This window comes from Debaryomyces fabryi (genome assembly GCF_001447935.2).
Source record: "Debaryomyces fabryi strain CBS 789 chromosome Unknown contig00109, whole genome shotgun sequence".
Lineage (NCBI taxonomy): Eukaryota > Fungi > Ascomycota > Pichiomycetes > Serinales > Debaryomycetaceae > Debaryomyces > Debaryomyces fabryi.
Genome location: NW_015385535.1, coordinates 14,906 through 35,732, shown reverse-complemented (window position 1 = coordinate 35,732; position 20,827 = coordinate 14,906). Strand labels below are relative to the sequence as shown.

Here is a 20,827-nt window from a genome sequence, read left to right as displayed (position 1 = left end):
TTTTAATCATTTGATATTTGTACAAATTATATATTAGCATATTTAACAAATTATAACTAGTGCAAGTCAGCACTACCCAATACTACCCAATCATTAACGTCACCTTCACATAGGACTAGTTTAAGTATTCCATTGTCCCATCCTAAACCGTTATCTGTTAAATCATCTGAATCGCAATTATCTATATTCAAATAGTCTTGAATCCTTGTTTTTATTGTCCTCCACAATGCGCTGTCGATGGGATGTAAGTCGCTGTAAACCAAAGAAAGATGTGGATCGAATTCGGTTACACTCCACAGAGATGCTTGCTCTTGAGCCTCACGCTGGATTCTAGGCATATCTATCTCTTCTATCTTTCTATCTTGTGACTGTCTCGACTTCTTCTTAACTGTATTTCCATGACTATCCGTAGTATATAAGTGTGGATTTTTCTTCATGTTTTCATTTTCAATATCAGCTGGTAATTGTACAAATAGTTCTCTAATTATTGTTGCAAAGGAAACTAAATTTGGATCCCTTGCTACTTGGAAATATAACTTTTTGAAAAACTTTCTTTGACTGTCCACTTTACCTAATGTTACTAAATTAGAATGATTTTTTGGTAACGAATCTATCGCAACTAAGCTTGCAGATAAAATTCTGTACACATCATCTTTGGTTTTATCGGGATGATCCAAGTCTATGTCAATGTTTGAAGATATAGTTATATGGGGTTCGAATTTTGGTGGCTGACTTGGGAATAGGGTATTTAGTGAACTCATTAGAGTCATTAATTTATCATAGAGAGGAGAATTTGTTTTAGGACATAACCATAATGCAACGCCTAATGCTAGTGGTAGGGCTTGTTAGTAACTTATATTCAATTGAATTGATTAATACTTTAAAACATACCCATTTTTATGTAAGGATATTATTTATATCTAATGGCTGATAAAGATATGTTTTTTTTCAATTCTTCTTAGTAAGTCGCATTTACCCTTAAATTTCATAAAGACACACAACACTGTTCTTTAATCGATATGTACGTATACGAATATTTTACAACACACGAAGCATATATATAGAAGTAAAGGAATCTTTGAATTTAAAAGCTTGTTCTTTTATATTTACGTATATATTTAGTAGTTTAGTATTTCGAAGAGATCACGTTGATACCTTCAATTGCACTGTCGTCAACAAACCACAGAACCTCGACTCCAGTATCCAAATCATTAACTAACTTAGATGGCAATTTACTTGACTTATTAGTGAAAATTTCTTCCAAAATTGGAGCCTTACCAGCACCCTCAGCAACAAAGGCAATTGAAGTAGCTCTTTCTAACACTGGAAAAGTAAAAGTAATTCTTCTTGGAGGTGGTTTTGGAGAATCATTGATACTTGAGATGAATTCGTTTCTTTCTTGCAAAAGTTTATGTTCTGGGAATAATGAACAGGTGTGGCCATCAGGACCGCATCCTAAGAGAATCAAGTCGAATTTTGCGTTTTCAGGCAAAGATGCTTCGTAACTCTTAGCAATTTCCTGGTCTTTCAGTAAAGAAGAAGATTCAACTTGTCCATCCTTACCAGTTAATAAACTTTCGTCAATGGTTTTGACCTTAGGCTTTGTGGTACTAGCTGGTAAATTCGACAAGACCATTTCGTTAAACAATCCATAGTTAGAATCAGGATGATCTAATGGCACCAATCTTTCGTCACTAAAATAAACCTCCCATTTATCCCATTGTACATTTGGTGCAATTGTTGAATTGTCAATTAAGCACTGCTTCAAAACTTTTCCTAATGATCCACCCGATAACGCAATTTTGAATGTCGATGATGATTTTAATGATTCATCTTGAATTTTCAAAATGTGCTTACCAACTGCGTTGGCAACATCATCATGTTTAGCGTGCGAATATACCTTTGCTGACATTGATACAATAGTGATACTTTTTTACCTAATTATAAAGAGGTATGATTCATGCCTCTTTTCCCTGAAGAACGCTATATAGTAGATTAACAAAAGCAAGCCTCCGCACGACTCAACTAAATGTATGTTAAATTTATATTATACAAGTCTAAATTACATATATGTGATTACTGATCAAGAAAGTGGGAGTATTCAGCACTATCCTTGATTTTGTTATTCATGAATTTTTCTAATTTGGTAGCGTTTTTGAAATAGGTCGTAGAATCAGCATTATAAGAACGACAATTGTTGAAAATCAACCTAGCATCATACAAGAATTGGTCAAATGAATCGTACTTATCATTTTCCAATTTCAGTTCCATTGTTGATAAGTCCATTGGCTCTTTGATTACATCGTAGTAGTCGCCTACTTCCTCTTTATTAACTGGAGCTGAAAATGGCCATGCAGATGGATGGTTAGTCAATTCTGATAACAAAGTTACCATAAAATTATAATGAGGCCCTCTCTTAGGTTTCTGTGCCAACTTATCCATTTCTTCCAGCCATCCACTCTCTGATAACCCTGGAATATCTTTTGCTGGATTGAGTTTTGCATCTTTATTTGTTTTAAAAACCTGCAACCCCGGCCTAACTATATGAGCCTTTGATCTCTGTTTGATCTTTTTCTCGATCGCAGCTTTCTGTAATAATAAAATTTTAGCCAGATCCAAATAACGCAAAATCAGCGGTAGCATCGAACACTGCATGAGTGTACCCCCTTCATAATCCTTGATATAACCCATCCAGACAGATTTATCTAACGTAATTTCTTTAGTGAAGCCTTGCTTCTTGAAGTATCCAATGGCATAATTATCTGCATAAGTAAGAAAGTATTTCACATTGGAAGTGGCCCTACAGTAATCTTTCAAGTGATTCATCAAATGTGCACCATATCCCCGAACCTGTTCTGTCGATGAAATTGCACAGAAAACAATTTCTGCAAACTCTCTATTATCAAATGGCCTATACGTTATTCCCCCTACAACTGTTAGTGGCTTTCGGACCACAGCCATGGATAAATGTGATCTATCATACACCAACCGAGATATATATTCTCGCGGCATCTTGGGTAATTGCTTTTGAAAGATATTTTTCAACCCCGTCAACACCATTAAACTCTCCTTTGTATTATCGTTATTCACCACCCGGAACTCTATCTTACCTTCCTTTTCTTCGATCACCGATGGCCGTTCTTTGAACGAATATGTAACCCCATCGAAGTTGAACGTTGTCGTCCTTTTCTTTTCTTCTTCTGCTTCGTCGTCATCTTCGTCGTCTTCGTCATCGTCACCGTCTCCTCCTCCGCCTCCATTTTCTGTATGTCCATCTTCATTGTCATTTTCAGCTTTTTCTTTTTCATCTGTATTGTCTTCCAGGGCCTCTCCATTCTTCACGTCATTATCAACTTCATCATCTATTTCATCTTTTATCTTTGTTTTTTTATCTACACGCCCATTTCCTTCATTATCTGATATAGCTGAAGAGGTACGCTTCCTGTCTACCATACTCCACCAATTATTTTCAATTTCACGGATTGATTAATCACTTGTCAACGGTACCCAATATTGATAGAGTCGAGCTTATACGTGCACCGAATCTTCGTCATAAGTTACATAATTGTGGCACGTGATTGGGATGACTATATTTTTTTTTTATCATACTAAGGAAGAGATGAAATGAAAAATCGCCATCATCTTTGTTCTGTAAGTTGTAAGGAAATAGACATAATAAGAGAAAATATGTCTAATTATACTCAGTTAGGTCATACCCATGACCAACAACAACCGGTGGCTACCGTGTTGTGTTGCAACTGTGGTGTTCCAATGGATGGATCTACAGGATTAGTAATGTGTTACGACTGTATCAAATTAACAGTGGATATAACAGAAGGAATCCCAAGAGAAGCAAATGTTTCGTTTTGTAGAAATTGTGAAAGGTTTTTACAACCACCTCAACAGTGGATTAGGGCGGAGTTGGAATCAAGAGAATTATTGGCCTTGTGTTTAAGAAGACTTAAGGGATTAAATAAGGTAAGATTGATAGATGCATCGTTCATTTGGACAGAACCACATTCTCGTCGTATCAGAGTCAAGTTGACTGTTCAAGGGGAAGCTATGTCCAATACTATTGTGCAACAAACATTTGAGGTAGAATACGTTGTTGTTGCAATGCAATGTCCAGATTGTGCCAAGTCCTACACCACTAATACATGGAGAGCAACAGTTCAAATTAGACAAAAGGTTCCGCATAAGAGAACATTCTTGTACTTAGAACAATTGATTTTAAAGCACAATGCCCATATTGATACTGTGTCTATCAAAGAATCAAAGGATGGGTTAGATTTTTTCTATGGCCAGAAGAACCACGCAGTTAAAATGTTGGACTTCTTATCTGCTGTTGTCCCTATCAAGTCGAAGAAGTCTGAAGAATTGGTCAGTACCGATATTCATTCTTCATCATCTTCGTATAAATTTTCATACTCGGTTGAAATCGTGCCCATCTGTCGTGATGATTTGGTTGTGTTACCAAAGAAATTGGCTAACTCGTTAGGTAACATTTCCAGGTTAGTTTTATGTTCAAAAATTTCCAATTCGATTCAATTCTTTGATCCTGCGCTGTTGCAAGCTGCGGATTTAAATGCACCAGTCTACTGGAGAACTCCCTTCCCATCTTTATTGAATGCTACTGAATTAGTTGAGTTCATAGTCTTGGATGTCGAGCCAACTGGCGACATTAGAGGTAAGCATGTGTTAGCTGACATTACTGTTAGTCGTGCTAGTGACTTCGGTTCGAATGATAACTCGTTCTACGTTAGATCTCATTTGGGTGCCATCTTACACCCTGGTGATTCTTGTTTGGGTTACTATTTAGCTAATTCTAACCTCAATTCTGATTTATTTGATACCCTTGATACCGATAACATCCCAGACGTTATTTTGGTTAAGAAACATTACGCCAGAAAGTCACGTAAATCAAAGAACAGAAAGTGGAAGTTAAAGAGAATGGCTAAGGAACATAATGATATTATTGCCAACGATGACTCTAGACAAGCAAAACAAGAACAAGAACGTGCTGAAAGAGATTACGAATTATTCTTGCAACAATTAGAAGAGGATGATGAATTAAGACAAACTATTAACTTATATAAGGCAGGTGATGAGCAATATCCAAAACCTTCAGAGACTGATATGGAAGATGAAGATGATGACGAAGATGCCCCTCAAATTGGAATTGATGAATTGTTGGATGAATTAGATGATATGACTTTAGAAGATCATCCTATGGACGGTTAGTCCGTCTGCATCTCTGTATAACCTGTATTCTATATATTTCAATAATCCGTATATACTGCATATAATAAACTTTTACTAATTGCAAGGAACATGGCCTTTATCAGTAAATGAAGTCATCCTGTTAGAAATTGGCTAAACGGATACATAAACCCTAGAATAATAAGTAATTGAATAGCAAGTCAAATATTAATCATCTCATATATTCATAACACAAGATGTCGAATGTTTCTACAACCACTGAAAACAAGCACTTAAAATTCACGCCAATTCAGTCATTTGTGGAGTCATCATTCTTTACGAAACTATCAGAGTTGAAATTGAATGAATTCAAGTTAGATTCTACAAAGAAGCAAATAAAAGGGTTCTCTACTCATCCAAGAAGACTAAATAAGTTTAATGATCATCCTACTATCAATTTTGATTATTCTAGCTTTGATAAGGGTCTGAATGTAGATGATAGCAACATTTCATGGAAAGGATATGTCTATAATGTTAATACAATCGAGGAATTTAAAGATATAGATAAGCAGGCAACCTTAAAGCGATGGGGCACTGAGATATTTGACAAGATCAAGGATAGTAGTGCAGATTTGGGTTATGAATGTATTAACAAAGTCCACCTTTTAGCATTCTGTGATCTAAAGAAATATAAATTTTATTACTGGTTTGCATTTCCAACTTTACATTCACCGTGGAATATAATTCGGAGCGAGGAAGATATTGTGGAATCGTTTATTCCAAGTATCAAGGATTTTGTAGATACTTCTAAATTTGTACAGTTTTTCCAAATCGGCGATGGAAATATGATTGAAAGGATCCTGGACTTTCAAGATAATAAAGTATTTGTATTTATTGATACATGTCTAAGTCAAGAATGTGCCCCCTCGGTGCAATTAAAAAACTACCTATACATTTTAGCTCATAAAGGATTTGAGGAGATCGATTTAATAATATACAGAAATAATGGCAGCTCTTTCTTTTGGAAATTGCAACTTGATAAAAATAAATTTACTATAAATGAAGTTCCAAAGATATTGGGTTGGGAAAGATTAAGCAGTGGAAAGTTTGGTCCTAGGCTTGCTGACTTAGGTTCGTTAATTGACCCACAGGAGCTAGCCAAGCAGGCAGTGGACTTGAATCTAAAGTTAATGAAATGGAGGATAGCACCAAATTTGGACCTAAACTTAATAAAAAATCAACGAGTCTTGCTTTTGGGCGCGGGGACTCTTGGTAGTTACGTTTCTAGAGCACTTATGGGATGGGGTGTAAGGAATATAACCTTTGTTGATAATGGACGAATTTCGTATTCTAATCCAGTTCGTCAGCCTTTGTTCAGCTTCAAGGACTGCTATAGTGATGAAGGACAAGGGGAATGGAAGGCCATTAGGGCTGCAAATATGTTGAAAGAAATATTTCCCGATGTTCAGTCTAAGGGTTATAATTTAGAGGTGCCAATGATTGGGCACCCAGTTAACGATGAACAAAAACAAAAGTCAAATTTTGATAAATTAAGTGATTTGTTTGATGACCACGACATAGTATTCTTATTGATGGATTCAAGAGAAGCAAGATGGTTGCCTACAGTTCTAGGTCTTGCAAAAGACAAAATAGTGCTTAATGCTGCATTGGGTTTTGATAGTTACTTAGTAATGAGACATGGAAATATATCTCAAGAAAGCAATGATCACTTGAGATTGGGCTGTTACTTTTGTAATGATGTTGTAGCTCCAAATGATAGTTTATCGGATCGTACATTGGATCAAATGTGTACAGTAACTCGACCAGGTGTGGCGTTGATGGCTTCATCTTTGGTGGTTGAATTGCTTGTATCGATATTGCAGCATCCCAGAAAGCAATATGCAGAGCCGGGCCCTGCAAATAGTTCCATATTAGGTGAAGTTCCCCATCAGATTAGAGGGTTTTTACATAATTACACTCAGAACAAATTACAAACACCAAATTATAAACATTGTTCTGCATGCTCGAAGTATGTGATAGATAAGTTGAATGAGTTAGGGTGGGTGTTCGTTAAGAACTGCCTCAATGATGTAGCGTACCTTGAAGAAACCTGTGGGTTGCTAAAGGTTCAACAAGAGGCTGATCTAGCATCTTCAGAATTATTAAAGGACTTGGAACTAAGTGATGACGATGATAGTGAATGGTTGGATTAGAATACCATTTTTCGAATGTATTATATCAAGATTTACAATCTCTAACCATAGATATATTATGCGCGCGTTTAATAAAATAAAAATTGTTTGTTTATTTATTGTATTGAAAGGCATACAGCTGTCTACAAGGTATAATATATATGGGAATAGGATGACGAGTTTCATATCTTCACAAATGGGGGATATTGAGCAGGATATTGCTCTATTATCCAATCAACCCAATGTTTTAAATACCTGTGTAAATCAAGCACCTCGAGGACGAAATAAAACAAGACCTTATCCACTAAGTGAATTGAATGACTTGAAAATACAGCAAGGATTAATAATTAAGGATTTGTTATTCTCGTTGATTGGATACGAAGGATGTTACATTAGATATAGCGAAAAATTTGATCCGAGTGATATCAACTCCAAAATAAGAGGTCCTGATTTTAAAATCGCCAAACATCTAGATATAAGTTTGAAGTGTATTACCAAAAAACTAGTGAAATTTGGAAAGTACTACTCTGGATTGAATGGATTTTTAGAGTTATACGATAGGCCTGAATTTGGTAAGGTGGTGCAAAGGTTATGCTTTGAAATTAGTGAATTCCTTATTAGCTACCAACAAGTTATTAAACAGATAGAGGATGAATTCAAATTTAATTCAACATTTAACCTTAGCATATTTGAAACAATATTAATCCAAAAATTATCTCTCAAATTAAGTCATTTCTATGATATTGTCATATCTGTTCATACTGAAACGATTGAACGAAGCAAATACAAACATCAAACAAGTGAATCATATTTCAATAACTTCATTAAAAGCATCCAAAATGATCTTAAAGAAACAGGTTCTATAGACCTTGCCACTGATAATGTGAATTTTGAATTTTGTAAAGGAGGAATTCTCCTAAAGATAATCCAAGACAGGATTAATGCATATCAAGGGGACGTGATTTCTTTAGAATTCTTGACTAAAATATTTGATGTTGTTAGCGTTGATTATGTTTCTATGCTTAATAATTGGGTAATTAATGGAGAGATAGATGACTCAGCTGAGGAATTCGTAATCAAGATGAATAAGTTTCCAGATAACCCTGACAGTCCGATTTACCGTAATGGAGAAAAGTATTGGGATGAATTATATGTCACAAGAACTGATGGGGTCATAGATCAGTTTTCGAGTAAGGATATACAATTGAAAATACTAGCGACTGGAAAGTACCTAAATATCTTCAAAGCTTGTACAGGACTTTATGATTTTCAACAATTAAATGAAACAATACAACCTATAGATAGGTTATATTCACAAGATCTAGAGTGGAAAATTAATGAATATTATAAAAGAGCTAATAAGTTGCTTATGAAGTTGTTATTCGAAGGGTATCAATTTTCAAGTTTAATCGATAGTTTCCAGAATCTTTTCTTGTTCAAGGATTCTTCAAAGATTGACGTCTTTCTAGACAAATCATTTAATGATTTACGAAAAAACAAACACGCAATTTCAACTTCTAGACTTGCTAAGCTTTATGACGATACATTGCAACGTAAAAAGGACGAGTTTCAAGTGAAAGATATAAATAAACAAAAGAGTATATCTGATGATAGTATATGTGACGTTTTAAGCTACTCCCTGAGTTTGTCTGTTGATTTTACTAATTTTTATGACTTAGCAGAAGAAATTCTAAATGTCAAATCATTTGATGCAGAAGAAGCATTTAGGAATGGTCAGAATTCTAGTATTTTTAAAGCTCTATTAAATAAATCATTAGAAAGAGATCAAATGAACTCTGCAGCTTCAAATAATTTACCAAGCAGTTATGATCCCGATCATTCAGATGAGTACGCGATTGCTGGGGTTAATTTAGATATGGATTTACCATTTCCCTTGAATATAATTATAGGACAAAACTATGTTCTTGAATACCAATTAATTTTCAAATTACAAATGATTGTGAAGTTTATTAATAAATTGATTGATAATTCATGGAAAGAGATTAATTACTCCACCGTGTGGAAATATCCTGGATTTCATCCGAGAATTAAAAAGTGGATTTTGAGATGCCGTATATTGAATAATAGAATGAAAGATTTCATGAACGACTTGCAGTTTTATCTAAATTTTGACATAATTGAAACTAATTTTGATACCTTTAAACAAACCTTTAAGGAAATACAAAGATTATTAGATGAGGAGAAACTTGGATCAAATATAGATCATCAAAATATTCACAACAATGGCATTGGGTTTAAAAATGGTTCCTTAGCTAATTATAATCATAACAATCTTTTTGATGAAAAAATATTAAATCATAATCAGAATTTTAATGATTTTCCAAATGGCAATTTGATCAATATAGATAATTTGATCAATAAACTTGGTTCCTTCTTAAATAATATCTTGAGGGATTCGTTTATTACTAACAAGGTTTTAATTGATGTCCTCAAAAATATGTTTGATCTGATAATCCTGTACAATCATTATTTGAACAGGTTAAAAAAGTCTTTAATAATGTCAGACAAGGATTTATTTCACAAATTCAGCCAGGATTATCCGGAAAAATTTCAAAATAGAGTAATGGATGATGAACTGATTGAGGCCAGGTTTAAAAATTTGGATGGCATGCTAAATTCACATTTTGAAATTTTTAATGATTCACTAACTGAATTTATAGTTACTTTGAAGTCCCATGGCAACTTAGAAAATCAACTGTTTTTAATTTTGATTGAAAGGTTAGAGCATTGTTTTCCAGATCATTAAATTTATTTATTATTTAGATGACTATTTAGATAATTTATATTCATAATTCAACTAGCATCAACTTCCGCGTCAGCTTCACTTTGTTGTTCATTTAAAACATTAATAATTTCATTTGTCTTTTCATCACTGTAAACTTGGAAGCCATGTTCAGCAGTAACACTTGCCAATTGAGCATTCTTACAGTCCAATTTTTCTTCCATGACTTGCTTTAAAATCTTTAAACTTAACAATTCTGCTTCCTTCAATGTTAATGATTTATGATATTCATTCTGTAGTTCAGCTTGAGCACCTTCAGATCCTGAGCCAATGGCCTTAGCATCGTATCTATAGAATGTACCCGAAGGTTCGGCGTGGTATAATTGAGGGCCCTTATCTTTATCAATTCCTGCTATTAATAAGGCAACACCAAAAGGTCTTGACATTAATCTCTTTTCACCACTAGCACCTTCTCCGAATCTCAAGGCCAAATCACAAACAGATTGAGTCAAACTCTCGACTTGAATCTCTTCGTCATAATATAAGTTATGAGTCAATGACGAAACTCTGGCGTGGTCGATCATTGACCTTGCATCTGCAGTTAAACCTGACATTGCACAACCAATATGCTTATCGACCTCAATGATCTTTTCAATGGATGAATGCTCTAACAAGGATGAAGTGACTCTTTTTTCGACCCCCAAAATCACGCCTTCAGATGTTGAAATACCAATTGCAGTAGATCCCAATTTAATGGCCTCTAATGAATATTCAACTTGAAACAATCTCCCCTCTGGTGAGAATGTACTCACACCACGGTCATATTCACTTCTAGTTAAAAACATCCTATTATATTATCTAAATCTACCTATTTGTTTATATTAAAGAAGTGTTCTAATGCTTATTTGCCTTGTAAGGTTTAAAGCCTGTTGATTGATATTTGAGACTCAGTGGCAAGCACGGTTTTGTGTAACTTCACGACATTGCAACGTTGATATAGATCTTACATAGACAAGTGAATTCGTTGTTGGCTACGATCATCTAGAAGTAATATGATAATTTTTTATTTGAATTTGTTGTTAAGAAAAATGATATAAAAATGTAGTAATACGATTAAGAAGCTTAAGCCTTTGGAGCTAAAGAAACAATCTTTTCAGCAGCTGGGTCTAAGTCTTCGAAAGCGTATAATTTCAAACCAGAGTTATCAATTAATTCCTTAGCTTGAGCCATGTTAGTACCTTGTAATCTAACGACAACTGGAATATCTAAGTTGAAGTTCTTAGTAGCAGCAATCAAACCTTCAGCGACGTAGTCACATCTGACAATACCACCGAAGATGTTGACGAAAATACCATTAACCTTTTTGTCGGATAAGATTAATTCGAATGCCTTTTCGATAGTTTCTGGAGTAGCAGTACCACCGCAATCTAAGAAGTTAGCAGGAGCACCACCGTATAACTTGATGATATCCATAGTGGCCATAGCTAAACCAGCACCGTTAACGATGTTGGCAATGTTACCATCTAACTTGATGAAATTCAAACCGTATTCAGCAGCCATGACTTCTTCTGGGTCTTCTTGGGTGGTATCTCTCCATGAGAAAACTTCTTTTTGACGGAAAGCAGCATTGTCATCGAAGTTCAACTTAGCGTCCATGGCCAAAACTTTGTGGTCTGGGGTTTCGGATAATGGGTTGATTTCAACTTGAGTACAGTCTCTTTCCATGAAAACCTTGTACAAGTTTTGGATAGTCTTAGCAGCTTCTGGAATGGCTTCTTGGGTGTAGCCTAAGACTGATGCAATTTCAGTAGCCAATTTGTCAGAAACACCTTCCTCCAATGGAACTGGGAAACTCTTGATGGCACTTGGATCCTTGGCAGCGACACCTTCAATGTCCATACCACCTTGGGAAGAAGCAACAATCAATGGGGTTTGGGTACTTCTGTCCATCAAAATAGCCAAGTAAGCTTCTGTCCTGGCGTCTCTTCTTTCAACAATGTACACAGCAGTAACTTCCTTACCAGCTTCACCAGTTTGCTTGGTGATCAACTTGTGGCCTAACATCTTTTCGGCCAAGTCTCTGGCTTCTTCTGGGGATGAAATCAACTTAACACCACCTTGGAAACCGTTGTCAAAGTGTCCTTTACCACGACCACCGGTTAAGGCTTGTGCCTTGACGACTAATTCGTTAGTGCCTAATGCCTTGGCTGCTTCGTATGCCTTTTCTGGTGTAGTAGCAGCACTACCTTCTGGAACACCAACACCGTAGGTCTTCAACAAAGCAGCTGAACGGAATTCGTGTAATGATAAGAATCTTTTTTGATTGGCAACAGTCTAAATCAGTTAGTATTTGGCTCTTTCCATCTCCCGCCGGCTCGTCGTCAAACGTTCCAATTGATACGATGAAGGTCAATATATGGCCCTGTTCGTCCAATTCAGCCGCCATTCTCTCACTCTACTCACTTTTGAAGCACGGGCAATATTTCTAGACAACATCTTTAATTTACTATAGTATATAAATCAGAAAACAATATACACTTGTCAACAATTCTCTTATATTAATGATTTCTATGAAACTCTCTCGGACGTTCGTGCGCCGCCTGGAAATTTTCCACCTCGGGTGTCTCTGTGTAGCGATTATGTAAGTGATATACAACGTATACTTCGAATTTTTACAAGGGCTAAAGACGAAATGGCTTCACTAGATCCATCTCTGGTATATGCTTCATCTGCGGACAACTTATGTCTGATATACCTTATCAGGCGGTGTTTTAGTTAGCTTGTGCAACATCGTGGAACCCTTACCCGAATGTTCGCATCCCGGACTCCTCCCTACACGACGTGTCCGGGCATCGGAATCACATAATGGATAACTCCTCTCCAGGGGGTTACTGGTGCAAATATTACATCGTGAAGGGATTTTGCATTGGATTTATCTTATAGGCATGATATCGACTATTGTAGACAAGCGATTTATATCTAGCTTATACTCAAGACCCTAGCTGCCCAGTTGACATCGCGTATCGGTTAGAAAGAACGTTGCAGTACAGAACACCCTGGGTGTGGTATTATGTGCAGTATGGGTACTTAATGAACAATTTTTTTTTCACAATCAGAGAATTTGCAATGAATTGTAGAACATATCAGAATATATATAGAGGATCAGTAGAGGAAAATGGCTAAAAGTACCAGGGGAAAGCCGGTAGTAATTAGGCCATCATATGATGACGATTCAGAATCGGACGGGGATCTCTCCAAAGTGTTGCAAGTGCGAGATGAGCCATCTGATGACGAAGACGATGACATGAACAGCATTTCATTTGGAGCATTAAATGCAGCACAACGAAAATTGGAGCAAAAAGCAGCCAAAAAGAAAGGAGGTAAATCTAAGAAGAAAAGCACTAGAGGAGATAGCAGTGACAGTGATAGTGATAATGATAGTTCAGACGAAGAAGGAGACTTTTTTGAGACGAGTGACAATGAAGACGATGCAAACAGACACAGCAAAGTAAATCCAGGAAGAAAGAACGGAAGAAGAGATGTTCAGAAGAAAAAAAACAAGCATGCACCATCAGAGGCGTCGTCTAAGAGGCCGGTGTCAAAGGTACGTGATATAGGGGGGCTAGAAAACAAGACTATGTACAGAGATATAAGATTTGACCCTGCCTACGGGAAAGCCAACTTAGACGATGTTCGTAAGAACTATTCGTTTTTGGACGACTATAGACAGCAAGAGGTTCAGGAAATGGAGCAGGTTCTCAAGAAAGACAAGAACTTATCGCAGTTCAATAAGCAGAAGCTTGAATTTAAAGTCCAGTCGTTGAAATCGAGATTAGACACGTTAAACAACAGAGATTTAGAAAATAAAATCCTTTCGGAGCATAAGAAGGAGCAACTCGCCAAATTCAAGAGTGGCAAACAAGCAAATCCATACTTTTTGAAGAAGTCCGATAAGAGGAAATTAATTCAAAAGGCCAAGTTCGACAACATGAAGGCATCTCAAAGAGAAAAGGTCATGGAACGTAAGAGAAAGAGAAGATTAGGAAAGGAATTTAAGGAATTAGAATTCAATCGTCATTAATATATATATATATAGTTAATTAATTAACAGACAAACAAATACTATACTAGCTATATAACAAGATAATTAACAAATAAAATAATAATAGTAACAGAAGCAACGAAATATTCATGGCAAGAAATCCCTAATGCATGCTTAAGTATGTTTGGCATTTTCCTTAGCTGCCCAGTCCTCGTATGAACCAACATAGTTACCTCTCTTCTTGTAACCAAAAGTATTAGCCAATTCTTCTGCGGCAGTCGATCTAACACCAGCTAAGCAGTAGAAAATTAATTCCTTATCCTTGCTTGGTTTATCAAAACCAAAGTTCTCATTGAATTCTTCTGGGCTTAAGTCTAAGGCACCTGGTGATGACTTGAATGGGATATTAATCGCATTAGGAATGTGGCCATCCTTATATTCAACCGGTTCTCTGACATCTATAATCAAAGACTCTGGGTGCGATGATGGATTATTAACAATCTCTTTGATGTTCTCGTATTTATATAATTTAGCCCCTGGTGATGAACTTAAGACGCTGTATAATCTGGATTGACATAAAACTTGATTGGAAAATTGTTTTGGAATATGATTTTTTGGTAATCTGTATGCGACCGACAAATTAATAGTATTTCTCGTTAATACGTTCCTGGCAATTGGGCCAGCTGATTGCTTCAAAGTTCTCAACGTAAACATTCTTCTGGTATCTATTTGAATCAACTATTCCTTGCTAATTGTTTTATAAAAACTAACAAACCTTCCTTCTTTTCTGACTCAAATTTATGGCGGTCGTGTGCACGAGAAAACATCTTTTGTTAATTTAGGCCAAGACTGAATAAATTTATATATTTAATCTAAATATGTGTTGAAACCCTATTTTAATCCTAAATAACTTCTAGTAATAACAAATAAAATAAAAAAATAATATTAATAATAATAAATAACAAAAAGAAAATGTAAAAACTTCGTAACATCATAAAGTGTTGAACTTCACAATTCTTGAATCAAACTCAATCTCTAGAATAAACCTTCGATTTCACCATCATCATTGACCTCGACGTTCATGAAACCACAGTGAGTAGGTAAACCTGGAATGGTTTGAATTTCAGCAGCTAAAGCGTATAAATAACCGGCACCAATGGAAGCCCTAACATCTCTGATAGGGAATTTGAAGCCAGTTGGAACACCCTTTAAGGCAGCATCATGAGATAACGAGTATTGAGTCTTTGCAATACAGATTGGCAAATTACCGAAACCTTGTTTGGTGTATGTATCAATCTTCTTTTGAGCTTCTGGTAAAAATTCGACTTCACCGGCTCCGTACATTTCCTTAGCGATGGCATTGATCTTCTCTTCGACTGATTTTTCAGCTTCATACAAGAACTTGAATTGCTTGTCTTGAGAGTTACAAGCTTCAATGATACCTTGACCTAATTCAACAGCACCCTTACCACCTTCTTCCCAGTGGTTGGAAACAATAGCATCAGTAGCACCGGCCTTTAATGCTTCTTCCTTGATGACTTGGTGCTCACTGTCAGAGTCTGAAGACATCTTGTTGATTGCAACAACAACTGGTAAACCGTATGACTTGGCATTTGAAATATGCTTGGCTAAGTTGGAGCAACCGGCTCTTAATAACTCAACATTTTCTTGGGTGTATTCAGGGGCCAATGGAGCACCAGCTTTAACTTCTGGACCACCACCATGAACTTTCAAAGCACGGACAGTAGCAACGATAACAATACAGTCAGGAACTAAACCAGATGAACGACACTTAATGTTAATAAATCTCTCACCACCCATAGTGAAATCGAAACCGGCTTCAGTAACAACGTAACCTTCTTGTTCCTTTCTTTGTTCTGGAGATAAACTTGGCGAAGTACCAGCTAATTTTAATGCCATCTTATCGGCTAAAATAGACGAAGCACCAATTGAAATATTAGCAAAAGGTCCAGCGTGAACAAATACAGGAGTACCTTCTAAGGTTTGCATAATATTTGGTTTAATTGCATCTTTCAATAATGCAGTTAAAGCACCAGCACAACCAATATCTTCACAAGTAATTGGAACACCAGCCTTGGATGAAGCAATAACCATATTACCTAATCTTTCACGTAAATCTTGCAATGAATTAGCTAATGCTAAGATGGCCATACATTCAGATGCAACTGAAATGTCAAAACCAGTCTTTCTAGTCATACCTCTTTCAGTTGGTGCCTCACCAACAGTGACTCCTCTCAAAAATCTATCATTACAATCGACAACTCTTCTCCAGGTAATAGTCTCAGGATCAATGTCTAATCTAACAAACTTAGAAATTTCTTCCTCAGTTAATTCGTTTGGATCGGTCTTATTGATACCTAACTTTTCTAATCTTCTTAACATACAGGTTGGGAATTTTCTAGAACCCTTCTTAGCTGGCACTAATCTTTTGTATAAAGGACCATCTTTTTGAGTATTTTCATGGAACATTCTTGTGTCAATTGCAGCAGCTAATAAATTATTGGCCATAGAAATAGCATGAATATCACCAGTAACATGCATGTTAAATTCGTCCATAGGAATGACTTGAGAGTAACCACCACCTGCAGCACCACCTTTAATACCGAAAGTTGGGCCCATAGATGGTTGTCTCACATTGGCAAAGACATTTTTGTTCAAGTGCGCACCTAAAGCTTGAGCTAAACCAACTGTGGTGGTAGATTTTCCTTCACCTAAAGGAGTTGGTGTAATCCCTGTGACCAAAACGTACTTACCATCCTTCTTGTTTTCTAAACGTTTTAAGATATCTAACGAAACTTTAGCCTTATAAGAACCAAACAATTCTAATTCACTATCTAAGATACCTGCTTCGTAGGCAACTTCATCAATCTTTTTAGGTTGTTGGGCTCTTGAAATTTCATAATCAGAAGGAACTGGGGTTTGTAAGTTTAATTTTAATGGGTTTGTGAACTTTGGAGTTTCATTGTTTTTGGAGTAGTGCTTCTTAGCAGCAATGATAACATTGTCTAACAAGGTTGCAACCGTCATTGGACCAACACCACCTGGAACTGGGGTCAATTTAGATGCCTTTGCAGAACATGATTCGAAATCACAGTCACCAACCATTCTAGAGCCTGATTTCTTTGAAGCGTCTGGAATGAAATTGGTACCAACATCAATAACTACAGCGCCTTCCTTTAACCATTCACCCCTGACGAAACCTGGCTTACCTATAGCAGCAACAACGATATCAGCCTGAGATAAGAAAGCTTCAACTTGGTTTTGAGGAGTTTGGGAGTGCAAAGTGGTAACAGTAGCGTTAGCTCTAGTCAATAAATTAGCAATTGGCTTACCAACAATGTCAGATCTACCTAATACAACTGCGTTAGCACCAGCGACTTGAACTTGCGATTGAGATAATAATTCCATAATACCCTTTGGTGTGCATGGTAAGTAATGTGGGTTACCACCTTTCTTGCTTAATTCACCAGCATTAAATGGACCAAATCCATCAACGTCTTTGTCAGCTAATACTGCACTTGTAACAGCAGCTTCATCTAAATGACCTGGGATAGGTAATTGAACCAAAATACCATCAACAGATTGTGACTCATTTAATTTCTGAATTTGATTTATTAATTCAAATTGAGTAATATCTTCTGGCAAATTAATGATAGTACACTGGACGGATGCCTCTTCTGCGGCCTTCAATTTCATTCTAACATATGTAGAAGAATCAGCTCTTTCACCAACTTGAATAATAGTCAAAGTTGGCTTGAAATCCTGATGTTGGGATTGAATTTGGTCAATTTCCGCATGAATTTTGGTACGAAGTTGTAAAGCAATGGCCTTACCATCGATTAACTGAGCAACCATTTTATTAAATTAAGCTTAGAGAGTGTAAGATCCTACTAAATAAAATGAAAAACTATAACCTTTGTCAAAATTTATCGGCCTGTTGAGTATGACTCGCGAAAAAAAAAAAAAGATAATAAAATGGTTAGGCCGAGTCGATTTTTCGCTAGCCAATTCGGATTAAGCATAACTCCGAATTGGCTTATAGTGAACGTTTACAGTTGTAATATATTAATAAGTATACCTGTTGAAGTCCATGAGAGCATTCATATTATAGATTAAAATAAATTTCGTAACTCGTTCATAGACTCCACAGATTCAACACTATGGTTTCTAACCTTGAATTTCGAATTAAGTCCCTTCAATACATCTCCAGGGCCTAAATTTATAATGTCGGTTATATTATTTCTTACTAGATATTCCATTGACTTTGTCCATTGAACAGGTTGCGAATTTGCTCTTATCGTGCTCAAAAGTGGATCTGCAGATACCTCACCTTGCAAATTTGAAATTATGGGTTTAGTAGGCTTTTGTATAGGTGTTGCCAATTGTAGTAACTTAGGCTCTATTTCATGTAATATCGAGTTGTGAAAGGGGATCTTGACAGGCAATTTGACTGTTTTCAAAATTTTTTTTGATTCGTTATTTATTGCTTTTATGGTCTCATCGATTTTCGACAGCTTGCCGGACAAGACTATTTGCTGGTATGAGTTGACATTTGCTAGCACTTCCATTTCCTTACTCTTGAGCATAATTTCGCTAAAGTAACTTGGCTTAAACATCAATGCTACCATCGAATAGTCGTCGCTGCTAACTAATTCTTCCATCAACCGTCCTCTTTCTCGTACTAGTTTTATTGCTCCAGTCAAATCTAACACTCCAGAAAGTAAAAGAGCTGTATATTCACCTAACGAATGACCCAATAAAAACTGAACCTTTTCATTCCGGGGTAAATCGATTCCATATTCCTTGCGTACTATCTCACATATAATGTATGTTGTTGCCAATATCGCTGGTTGCGCGTTAGATGTGTGTATGAGCCATTGTTTCCCGAACCCATCTTGGTTATTCAACAATTTCTCACTAAACTTCTCGTTCAAACTCTCATCGATGATCTCAAGACTTTCTTGAAAATGATGCTGAAATTTTGCATACGGGACCAATAATCCATCTTTAATTATTCCTTGCCCAGGACAAGTAATTGCATAGCCACTTACTTTGCTAGTTGAAGATAGCCACTTAGAATCAATTCTTAGACCTTTTGAAAACTTAGCTGCTGATTTGTACATTTTGTCCTTTATACATCGGAAGCATCCGTATCGGTCGTGAAATTTTGTCGCTTTTTCACTGCACTAAATCTCTCACTATACGATCACTAAATGTGCCATGACGAAAAATCCTAGCGACAAGCTGAATAAATTTCGCGATTCAATCGCTCCTGTCTTCCTCTAAAGAAAACACGTTCGCAAGGGAGGGTTGCGAACATCGTGCCATTATTTCGTAGCTATATTCTGCCTTAATAATAGACAGCTACACTAACATCTCTCGAATATCACTGAAAAGTAGCCAATTTTTCATGTTAACAATTTGTTTAGTCTTTTTGGATATCCATTATAATATATAGATGTTCTCATCGATATATGGAGTTTTCAAAAAGATATGTATTACTGGGTGCAAAATGTTGATGCTCTAACATAATGACTCTTTGTATTATTCTTCACAGCAATCGGTAAACAAGTTTGGTATCATTCGCACCGATTTTTGTGAATGCGAGTAAATTTGCCAATATAATAATAATCACTCACTAATTTGCTAAGGGCGGAGTGCGGTAAATTGGACGTCGTCCGCCGCGAGCCCCCCGGTGTTGTTTTTCGAACAAAATTATAATTGTGGACACAAATATTTTAGGACTAGATTATAACTAACAACAAATCGGACTGAATATTGTTGAATTTCTAAACATAAAGTATGTCAGAACTTAAAAACGCTAAAGATGCACTTGTTGCCTCGCTTTTTGAACTTTCTAAGGCCGCACAAGATGCAGCAACTGCAACCGTCAATTTTTACAAAGCATCGTCAACTGAAAACCTTAATGGAGAGTCATTAAACAATTTGGCTTCGACATTGAACAATATTGCTAGCAGCACTTCTGCCGCTGTTCCAGGAGTAGAAGAAGCATCTTCGCCTGCAGCAGCTTCTGGTGCAACCGCTAATGGTGGTGAGGCACAACCAGAAGAAAAGAAAAAGAGAAAGAAGGTTGAAAAAGACCCCAATGCTCCAAAGAAGCCATTGACCATCTACTTCGCTTACTCGTTTTACACTCGTGATCAAATCCGTCAAGAAAGAGCCAAGCAAGGTTTAACTCCTTTATCGGCATCCGAATTGAACGAAATTATCAAGGAACGTTGGAGCTCGATCAGTCCAGAAGAAAAGGCTAAATGGCAAAGCAAGTACCAAAATGAATTGCAGCAATACAATGTCTTGAAAGACGCATACAAGGCCGGAAAACCAGATGTCGGCCAGATTGAACCAAAGTCGATTGAACAAATTACTGCTCCTACTATTGAGCCTGTAAAGAAGGTCAAATCGGAATCAAAGAAGCGTAAATCTGAATCAAAGAAACTGGATGAAACCGAAAAATCTGACAAGACTGACAAGGAACCTAAAAAGTCTAAGAAGTCTAAGAAATCAGAAAAATCGGAAAAATCCTAGATCTATAAGTCAGTTTCTTGCTCATTCGCTTCTTGTTTGTATTTAATTAATACTTTTAATAATTGTATTATTATTGTTGTCTAG

At 36.3% G+C, this 20,827-nt stretch overlaps 13 protein-coding genes across 13 annotated transcripts; 5 read left to right on the top strand and 8 right to left on the bottom strand.

Annotated features, from left to right (window-relative positions):
* Positions 1-56: 56 nt before the first annotated feature.
* On the bottom strand, positions 57-761 carry AC631_04259 (2',3'-cyclic-nucleotide 3'-phosphodiesterase; the record flags this gene model as incomplete). Its single annotated transcript, XM_015613088.1, has 1 exon — positions 57-761. One exon carries the CDS (start codon positions 759-761, stop codon positions 57-59), a length of 705 nt encoding a protein of 234 aa, XP_015466104.1.
* A 365-nt stretch (positions 762-1,126) lies between these two features.
* Positions 1,127-1,912, bottom strand: SOL3 (6-phosphogluconolactonase; the record flags this gene model as incomplete). The annotated part of the gene is made up of 1 exon (XM_015613087.1): positions 1,127-1,912. The coding sequence occupies one exon, from the start codon at positions 1,910-1,912 to the stop codon at positions 1,127-1,129; it is 786 nt and encodes a 261-aa protein (XP_015466103.1).
* Positions 1,913-2,076: 164 nt separating this feature from the next.
* GCN5 (histone acetyltransferase) lies at positions 2,077-3,453 on the bottom strand (the record flags this gene model as incomplete). Its single annotated transcript, XM_015613086.1, has 1 exon — positions 2,077-3,453. One exon carries the CDS (start codon positions 3,451-3,453, stop codon positions 2,077-2,079), a length of 1,377 nt encoding a protein of 458 aa, XP_015466102.1.
* Positions 3,454-3,687: 234 nt separating this feature from the next.
* Positions 3,688-5,241, top strand: NMD3 (ribosome-binding protein; the record flags this gene model as incomplete). The annotated part of the gene is made up of 1 exon (XM_015613085.1): positions 3,688-5,241. The coding sequence occupies one exon, from the start codon at positions 3,688-3,690 to the stop codon at positions 5,239-5,241; it is 1,554 nt and encodes a 517-aa protein (XP_015466101.1).
* Positions 5,242-5,456: 215 nt separating this feature from the next.
* APG7 (Apg7p) lies at positions 5,457-7,412 on the top strand (the record flags this gene model as incomplete). Its single annotated transcript, XM_015613084.1, has 1 exon — positions 5,457-7,412. One exon carries the CDS (start codon positions 5,457-5,459, stop codon positions 7,410-7,412), a length of 1,956 nt encoding a protein of 651 aa, XP_015466100.1.
* A 151-nt stretch (positions 7,413-7,563) lies between these two features.
* On the top strand, positions 7,564-10,158 carry AC631_04254 (uncharacterized protein; the record flags this gene model as incomplete). Its single annotated transcript, XM_015613083.1, has 1 exon — positions 7,564-10,158. One exon carries the CDS (start codon positions 7,564-7,566, stop codon positions 10,156-10,158), a length of 2,595 nt encoding a protein of 864 aa, XP_015466099.1.
* Positions 10,159-10,205: 47 nt separating this feature from the next.
* PUP2 (proteasome core particle subunit alpha 5) lies at positions 10,206-10,979 on the bottom strand (the record flags this gene model as incomplete). The annotated part of the gene is made up of 1 exon (XM_015613082.1): positions 10,206-10,979. The coding sequence occupies one exon, from the start codon at positions 10,977-10,979 to the stop codon at positions 10,206-10,208; it is 774 nt and encodes a 257-aa protein (XP_015466098.1).
* Positions 10,980-11,256: 277 nt separating this feature from the next.
* Positions 11,257-12,198, bottom strand: LSC2 (succinate--CoA ligase (GDP-forming) subunit beta; the record flags this gene model as incomplete). The annotated part of the gene is made up of 1 exon (XM_015613081.1): positions 11,257-12,198. One exon carries the CDS (start codon positions 12,196-12,198, stop codon positions 11,257-11,259), a length of 942 nt encoding a protein of 313 aa, XP_015466097.1.
* A 1,111-nt stretch (positions 12,199-13,309) lies between these two features.
* AC631_04251 (rRNA-processing protein) lies at positions 13,310-14,215 on the top strand (the record flags this gene model as incomplete). Its single annotated transcript, XM_015613080.1, has 1 exon — positions 13,310-14,215. The coding sequence occupies one exon, from the start codon at positions 13,310-13,312 to the stop codon at positions 14,213-14,215; it is 906 nt and encodes a 301-aa protein (XP_015466096.1).
* A 135-nt stretch (positions 14,216-14,350) lies between these two features.
* On the bottom strand, positions 14,351-14,890 carry AC631_04250 (thiosulfate sulfurtransferase; the record flags this gene model as incomplete). Its single annotated transcript, XM_015613079.1, has 1 exon — positions 14,351-14,890. One exon carries the CDS (start codon positions 14,888-14,890, stop codon positions 14,351-14,353), a length of 540 nt encoding a protein of 179 aa, XP_015466095.1.
* Positions 14,891-15,211: 321 nt separating this feature from the next.
* MIS11 (trifunctional formate-tetrahydrofolate ligase/methenyltetrahydrofolate cyclohydrolase/methylenetetrahydrofolate dehydrogenase) lies at positions 15,212-18,052 on the bottom strand (the record flags this gene model as incomplete). The annotated part of the gene is made up of 1 exon (XM_015613078.1): positions 15,212-18,052. The coding sequence occupies one exon, from the start codon at positions 18,050-18,052 to the stop codon at positions 15,212-15,214; it is 2,841 nt and encodes a 946-aa protein (XP_015466094.1).
* Positions 18,053-18,309: 257 nt separating this feature from the next.
* MCT1 ([acyl-carrier-protein] S-malonyltransferase) lies at positions 18,310-19,320 on the bottom strand (the record flags this gene model as incomplete). The annotated part of the gene is made up of 1 exon (XM_015613077.1): positions 18,310-19,320. The coding sequence occupies one exon, from the start codon at positions 19,318-19,320 to the stop codon at positions 18,310-18,312; it is 1,011 nt and encodes a 336-aa protein (XP_015466093.1).
* A 679-nt stretch (positions 19,321-19,999) lies between these two features.
* Positions 20,000-20,743, top strand: HMO1 (Hmo1p; the record flags this gene model as incomplete). The annotated part of the gene is made up of 1 exon (XM_015613076.1): positions 20,000-20,743. One exon carries the CDS (start codon positions 20,000-20,002, stop codon positions 20,741-20,743), a length of 744 nt encoding a protein of 247 aa, XP_015466092.1.
* Positions 20,744-20,827: the final 84 nt, after the last annotated feature.